At 46.0% G+C, this 7,609-nt stretch overlaps 1 protein-coding gene across 1 annotated transcript; it reads right to left on the bottom strand.

The window, feature by feature from the left end:
• On the bottom strand, positions 1-2,186 carry defbl1 (defensin, beta-like 1). Its single transcript, XM_060935091.1, has 3 exons — positions 1,666-2,186; positions 460-583; positions 1-322 (listed from the first exon to the last, which is right to left on the bottom strand). Exons 1-3 carry the CDS (start codon positions 1,718-1,720, stop codon positions 286-288), a joined length of 216 nt encoding a protein of 71 aa, XP_060791074.1. The 5' UTR covers positions 1,721-2,186; the 3' UTR covers positions 1-285.
• Positions 2,187-7,609: the final 5,423 nt, after the last annotated feature.

Raw genomic sequence — 7,609 nt, 5'->3', positions numbered from 1 at the left:
TGTTATGCAGTTTTCCATATTATATATTACACATTGTTTCATATAAGCATTTACCATAATATATAATGTAAAAGGTTTTTGAATACTGGAACTTTATTCACACCTAATTCTGTGTATGATGCATGACTTAATAATAAATCAACAATACCACGTGACAACACTAATAGCTGCTGCAAATGACAATTTGCACTCTCAAACATTTATTTAAAAAGCTTGTTTATTCCAGGATTGGTTATTATTAAATTCATATGATGGGCAGCACTTCAGGTACAACCCCCTTCTAATTTAATTTTCAGCAGTCAAAGGAAATTTGACACAGCATCTGGAAAGGAAAAAAACAAAACATACACACAGTTCTTAGTGACAGTGCAAAGAAATGGCATATTTACACCTAGACATGACCTTTGTGATATGAATAATAGTTATAATGAATAGGGCTATCATAAACAAAATACTCACAAAAAATTCTTCCCACATCCTAACGGTCCGAAGTAGAGTTCTGAAGGCAGACATGCTCCTTGTCTACAAACTCCATTGAGGGCAACACAGGCCCAAGCGAATGACAAAGCTTCATTTCCTCTAGCTGAAATCAAATGACATTAATTTGTACCCCTATGAACATACCAAAAGTAAGGAATAAAACACATGAGGGCATGCTGTTATCAGAAAATAATCCACACTGGGGTGGTGTGATACAGCCCAACACAAAGCAGAATTACTGTTACCAACCCAACATGGATTAATTTCCTATAACTGCACATCCTGAAGTGTTTGATTCCTCTTATACCACAATGATTTTGCCAGCAATTCCAGTTTTAATTTATTAGTGAATGAAATATCTTGTTTTTATAAATTTAATATCTTGGAAGATCTGTGAGACGTTAGTTCCTGTTATCACTTCACTATCACTAGTTCTTTCCTAATCAGCCTTTTTTTTTATTCTCTCTCTTGAGCTAAGAGAATGCAGCTTGTCATGTTACTAAATAACTGTAATGCATAAACTCCTCTGTCCTGAAGAGCCTCCAGTGCTGACTCCTTCCAGAAATATTAAATAAACATCACATTACTGAAAATGTCATGATATAAATGATTATATATTTTATTAAATAATCTGTTTATTATTGAACTTATACAGATTGTATACGACCCTGTGTACGAGCTTTTACTATAGAAAAAATAACCTATTATATAAATGTATTATTTGAATTATAGCTGGAACTAATGTCAGAGCTGATGAAAATTAATCCACACTTTCAAATTTTAGAACTCAACAATGCAGTGGTAAAATTTAAATGATTACATTTGTTTTATAATCTAGACTGTATCTGTACAGTATATAGTATGTGTTTAATATAGTACATGTTCCATCCATTATCTGTAGCCGCTTATGCTGTACAGGGTCGCAGGCAAGCTGGAGCTTATCCCAGCTGACTATGGGCAAGAGGCAGGGTACACCCTGGACAAGTCGCCAGGTCATCGCAAGACTGTATATGTTGCATTCTATTATTATTATTATTATTATTATTAACTATAGAAAACAATCCTGTTTCTTATTGTATGTCATTTGAATTTTTACCCACAGCAACATAAAGCTATGCAAAGCATGAAGGATATGCAATATATAAGCTTATTAAAATAAAGCCAAAACATGTTGACAAAACTTACTGTGCAGAGCTAAGATGACCAACAGGACCAGAAGCAGTGCACACTGAGGTTTCATACTTGCTCTTCATATAGTAATTCTCAAGTTGGCCTAATATTCTGGTTAGACTGTTTTATTTTCCCATATTCAGGAGGGAGGAGCAAAATCTAATGAGGTGACTTAGATTTGGATGACCAGTTCAGAATTGCATTATGCAGTGTATGAATAGCAATGCTGTTCTTAATTACATTCATTATCCCCACTGTGAGAGTGATTCATCGGAGCATGTCACACGACAGGGGCTGCAACAAATTATCATAGTGGTAAAAAGAGCTGATCTCAAAAACATGCAGCACATGACAGTTCCAATTTTCATGTATACATTTGCAAAATCTCAACGATTCACACAATCCATACAGCCAGATGACACAGATTTTATTTGCACATTTACAATTAGTAGTTTATTTTCTTAAAGAAGAGATTGTTCAGGAAAGTTTATTGGTGAGACTTAAATCTTTGACCTTTTGGTACTTTGCCAAAGTATCTGATCTCTTAACTACTTTTCCCAAGAATGGGTCTCTCCCAAGCACAGGTCAGGAAATTACCAAATATCAGAAGAAAAAAAAAGTTTAGTTGCCACACAGACAATGGGTGTTCAAGAAAACCTGTACCCTTATACATGATTCCAGGGTGGCTGGTCCTTTTCCACTGGACAAATAAATGTATTGAAAATGTGTTGCCCTCCAAATCTGCCTGATTCATCCTGATGCTCCATTTCTACTTGGAGCTTATGCATTTGTGACTGAGTTTCTTCTGTGGATGATCTCACATGGGTACCCTAGCAATCTGCACTTGTTAGGACTGGGACTGTTTTGGCCTCTAGAGGCCGCTGTTATGTTTATCTTGTCATGGTTGTTTTGGCCTCTAGAGGCCGCCACTGTGTTTTGTGTTTGTCTTGATTGCCTGTTTCCTGCCCCGCCCTGTTCCTTAATGAGTTTGTTTATAAATACCCCTCTGTTTGTTCCCCCCTAGTCACGGAGTCTTTATACTATGTTGTCGAGTGCTAGTTTCCTCTGTCCCACGTATCTTGCCTGTGCCCTTGTGTTTTTGATGTTTTTGCTTTCTTTGGACTTTGTATTTTTGATCTTCTGAGTGTTCTGCATTTTTGCCTTTCCTTTTGTTTTTTGGGACTTTGAACCTTTGGATATTTTTATTTTTGGTCATCTTCTGAGCTTTTGGATTTTCTTTTTGTTTTTTTTTCCATCGGATTGTATATATTGTAAATAAACTGTTTTTTGATACTCTACCTACGCCTCACACCTCTGCACTTGAGTCATCCCTCGCCTAGTGGGGGTTTGTTGGATTATCACACCAGCGATCCGGGTTCGAATCCCAGCAAAACCCTAACAGAAAGACTCCGTCATGACCGACTCAGCAGAGGCTTCTTCAACTGTCTACCCAGCAGGGAATGATGGCCGTGTTAACATTCCTCGGATCCACCATGGACGGACTCTTGCAAGCCAATGTGAGACCCTTGCTCGCCACGAGGTACTGCTTCAGCAAATTGGGAAAACCCTGGCACAGCTGACTTCTCTGCCCCCATCTCCTGTTCTACCATCCGTTCCTGCTCCAGTGCCTCCTGCCATGCTGCCTCCTTCACCTTGCAAACCCAGCCTTCCTGCACCACAGAGGTATGACGGCAAGCACAGTGAGTGTCAGGAGTTCCTTACCCAGTGCCAACTTACCTTTGAGCTCCAGCCTACCACCTACACTATGGATCGCTGCAAGATTGCCTTTGTGATAACCTTGTTAGCTGGTAAGGCACGAGCTTGGGCAACAGCCATCTGGGTTGATCTCTGAGTGCTCTGATTTCCAGCTGTTTACGGAGGAGATGCTTCGTGTCTTCGATCAAGCAGACATCAGCAAAGACGTAGCCAGAAAGCTCATGTTCATCCGGCAAGGAAACTTTATGGATATCCACTTCGCCCAAAATATCAATGTCCCGACTGCGCCTCTTGAAGTCCCACTGTCTGTGTCTGCCCTGGATGGCCAAGCTTTAGGTGACGGAAGAGTCACCCAAGTTACTTCTCCAGTCTTTCTCCAGTCTCAAGGTCACAAAGAAGAAATATCCCTGCACCTTATTCATTCACCCGAGTTCCCAGTTATTCTAGGCCTTCCTTGGCTTACTCGCCACAACCCTCGCATAGACTGGGTAACAAGCCAGGTTGTGGAATGGGGTCCTGCATGCCATGCCTCTTGTCTGCTCTCTAGCTCTCCTGTGTCTCCTGCCGAGCCTCCTGATCTCAGAGTTATCTCAAGTTCCCACAGAGTACTGGGATCTGAAAGAGGTTTTTAGCAAGAGCAGGGCCGCCATTCTTCCTCCGCACCACGCCTACGACTGTGCCATCGACTTGCTCCCTGGGACTACTCCTCCTCGGGGCCGACTGTTCTCCCTCTCTCAGCCAGAACGCAAGGCCATGGAGGAATACATCAAGGAAGCCCTGGTCTCTGGGTTCATTCGACCCTCCACTTCACCTGCTGGTGCCGGCTTCTTCTTTGTCGGCAAGAAGGATGGGGGGCTCCGACCGTGTATTGACTATAGGGGCCTGAACAAGATCACTGTGCGCAACCGCTATCCCCTTCCGCTGATGTCCACAGCATTCGACCTGCTCCAAGGCGCCACCGTCTTCACCAAGTTGGACTTACGGAACGCATACCACCTCGTCCGTATCCGACAAGGAGACGAGTGGAAGACCACCTTTAACACCCCGTCAGGGCACTACGAGTACCAGGTGATGCCCTTCGGACTCACCAAAGCACCAGCTGTTTTTCAGGCCCTAATCAACGACGTCTTGAGGGACATGATTAACCTGTACGTTTTTGTCTACCTTGACAACATCCTAATCTTTTCCAAGACCGTGCAGGAGCTCCGCCACCATGTCCGCCAGGTTCTCCAGAGGCTGCTACAGAACAATCTGTTCACTAAGGCCCAGAAATGCAAATTTCATGTTCCCGAGGTCTCCTTTCTGGGTTTTATTGTATGGATGGGCCAACTCCAGATGGATCCAGCCAAGACCCTGGCCGTCCGGGACTGGCCCACCCCCAAGTCTGTCAAAGAGGTTCAGCGGTTCTTAGGATTTGCTAACTTCTACCGCAAGTTCATCAGGAACTTTAGTTCTGTAGCAGCGCCCATATCGGACCTCACCAAAGGGACAGGTGGATCATATGTCTGGTCTCCTCAGGCAGAAAAGGCGTTCAAAGACCTCAAGCACCGCTTCTGCACGGCACCCATTCTGGTCCTCCCGGACCCTTCGCAACCCTTCATCGTCGAGGTGGACGCCTCGGACAGCGGCGTCGGCGCGGTCCTCTCTCAACGTTCGGAAGGAAGGTTGCACCCCTGCGCATACTTCTCCCACTGCCTGAGTTCTCCGGATTGTGGCCCCTGTCCGCTGGGGTATTGAGGAGGCCGTCCGACGAGCCCAACGCCAGGACCCCGGTCCTGGGATGGGGCCACCGGGCCTCTTGTACGTCCCACATCAAGCCCGGGCCAAGGTTCTCCAGTGGGGTCACTCATCCCCTCTCACCGCCCACCCGGGAGCTCGAAGGACCCTGGACTTTTTGAGAAGACGCTTCTGGTGGCCTAGCATGGAGAAGGAAGTGAGGTCATTCATCCTTTCCTGCGAAGTGTGCACCAGAAGCAAGAACCCATGACAGCATCCCCAGGGTCTCCTGCATCCTCTGACCATTCCCCAGCATCCCTGGTCCCACGTGGCAGTCGACTTCATCACGGGTCTCCCTGAGTCACAAGGTAATACTGTCATTTTGGTCATAGTAGACAGATTCTCTAAGGCCTGCCGCTTCATACCACTGTGCAAGCTCCCTTCTGCCCTGGAAACTACCAAACTCATGTTCACTCATGTCTTCCGAGTTTTTGGTCTCCTACAGGACATCGTTTCTGACTGGGGGCCCCAGTTCTCCTCCCGAGTGTGGCACGGGTTTTGCAAGGTCATCGGAGCCACTGCCAGCCTCTCCTCTGGGTTCCACCCACAGTCCAATGGCCAGACGGAGAGGCTCAACCAGGACCTGGAAACCACCCTGTGAGGCCTGGCTATGGATAACCTGACATCGTGGAGCACCTGGCTGCCATGGGCAGAGTACACCCACAACACCCTGCAGTCATCGGCCACCAAGCTGTCGCCATTCCAGTGCCAATTCGGGTTCCAGCCACCTCTGTTCCCGGACCAGGAGGAGGACGCGGGGGTTCCCTCGGTCAACCAATATGTGAGACGGTGTTGCAAGACCTGGAGCAAGGTCAGGAAGACCCTCATCCAGACCTCCAGAACCAACCAGACTCAGGCCAACCGCCATAGAAGACCTGCCCACGCTTTCCGCCCTGAGCAGCGGGTTTGGCTGTCCACCAAGGACCTTCCGCTGCGGGTGGAGAACCGCAAGCTTGCTCCTCGCTACATTGGCCCCTTCAAGGTGGTGCGCAGGGTGAACCCTGTCGCCTACCGGCTCCAGTTGCCCCGGATTCTGAGGATCAACCCCACATTCCATGTTTCCCTGTTGCGGCCTGTACTGACGTCCACGTATGCCCCTGCCCCTAGGAATCCCCCACCCCCCCACATCTTCCAGGGTCAGACTGTGTTCACCGTGCATCGCCTGCTTGACTCCCGCCGGGTCCGCGGCGGGCTTCAATACCTGGTAGATTGGGAGGGCTATGCCCCTGAGGAACGCTGTTGGGTCCCCGCCCAGGACATTTTAGATAAAGGACTGTGCCAGGACTTCCATTCGGCCCATCCGGATCGCCCTGGGAATGTCAGGAGACGCTCCTAGAGGGGGGGGTCCTGTTAGGACTGGGACTGTTTTGGCTTCTAGAGGCCGCTGTTATGTTTATCTTGTCATGGTTGTTTTGGCCTCTAGAGGCCGCCACTGTGTTTTGTGTTTGTCTTGATTGCCTGTTTCCTGCCCCGCCCTGTTCCTTAATGAGTTTGTGTATAAATACCCCTCTGTTTGTTCCCCAAGTCACGGAGTCTTTATACTATGTTGTCTAGTGCTAGTTTCCTCTGTCCCACGTATCTTGCCTGTGCCCTTGTGTTTTTGATGTTTTTGCTTTCTTTGGACTTTGTATTTTTGATCTTCTGAGCGTTCTGCATTTTTGCCTTTCCTTTTGTTTTTTGGGACTTTGAACCTTTGGATATTTTTATTTTTGGTCATCTTCTGAGCTTTTGGATTTTCTTTTTGTTTTTTTCCATCGGATTGTATATATTGTAAATAAACTGTTTTTTGATGCTCTACCTACGCCTCACGCCTCTGCACTTGAGTCATCCCCCTGGTGGCCTAGTGGGGGTTTGCTGAATTATCACACCAGTGACCCAGGTTGGAATCCCAGCAAAACCCTAACAGCACTTCCCAAAATCAGTTTATGTCTGAGTCTCACTACTTTCATGCTTCAGTGTATAATCTCCCTTGGAAAATATAGATTTGTACTTAATAACTTCTCCTTTAATTTTAAAGACTATCCTGTTCTCATCCCAGGATTCTTATTCAGAATATGTTCAAACTAATTGATGTTCACTTAAACATTTAGTACTGCTTGACTTTACTCTTCTATGTCTTTATATGGTATTTCTTTATAATCTCTCTATTGGGTGTCACCCAGAAGAGGATAGGTTCCCTTGAGAGTCTGGTTTCTGTCAATATTTCTTCCTGATGTCATCAGTTTTTTGTCTCTCATTATGGATCTAAATTCATGTACTGTATGGATTTATCAGAAGCTGACTGGTGACAAAAAAGTGCTATACAAATATGATTTAAATGCGATACAAATATAATTTTGATGATTTCAGTGGGCGGCACGGTGGTGTAGTGGTTAGTGCTGTCGCCTCACAGCATGAAGGTCTGGGTTCGAGCCCTGTGGCTGGCGAGGGCCTTTCTGTGCGGAGTTTGCATGTTCTCCCCGTGTAC

This window comes from Neoarius graeffei, chromosome 12 (genome assembly GCF_027579695.1).
Source record: "Neoarius graeffei isolate fNeoGra1 chromosome 12, fNeoGra1.pri, whole genome shotgun sequence".
NCBI classification, from domain to species: domain Eukaryota; kingdom Metazoa; phylum Chordata; class Actinopteri; order Siluriformes; family Ariidae; genus Neoarius; species Neoarius graeffei.
Note: the sequence above shows the minus strand (reverse complement) of the source record. Positions and strands in the feature narration are given on the sequence as shown.

What these genes read in the sequence shown, in the direction of transcription:
- defbl1 (XM_060935091.1), bottom strand. Translation starts at nt 1,720, where the DNA reads ATGAAACCTCAGTGTGCACTGCTTCTGGTCCTGTTGGTCATCTTAGCT. An exon ending in GGTCATCTTAGCTCTGCACA is followed by an intron (nt 584 to 1,665) that starts GTAAGTTTTGTC and finishes ATTTGATTTCAG; the next exon opens with CTAGAGGAAATGAAGCTTTG. An exon ending in GGATGTGGGAAGAATTTTTT is followed by an intron (nt 323 to 459) that starts GTGAGTATTTTG and finishes TTTCCTTTCCAG; the next exon opens with ATGCTGTGTCAAATTTCCTT.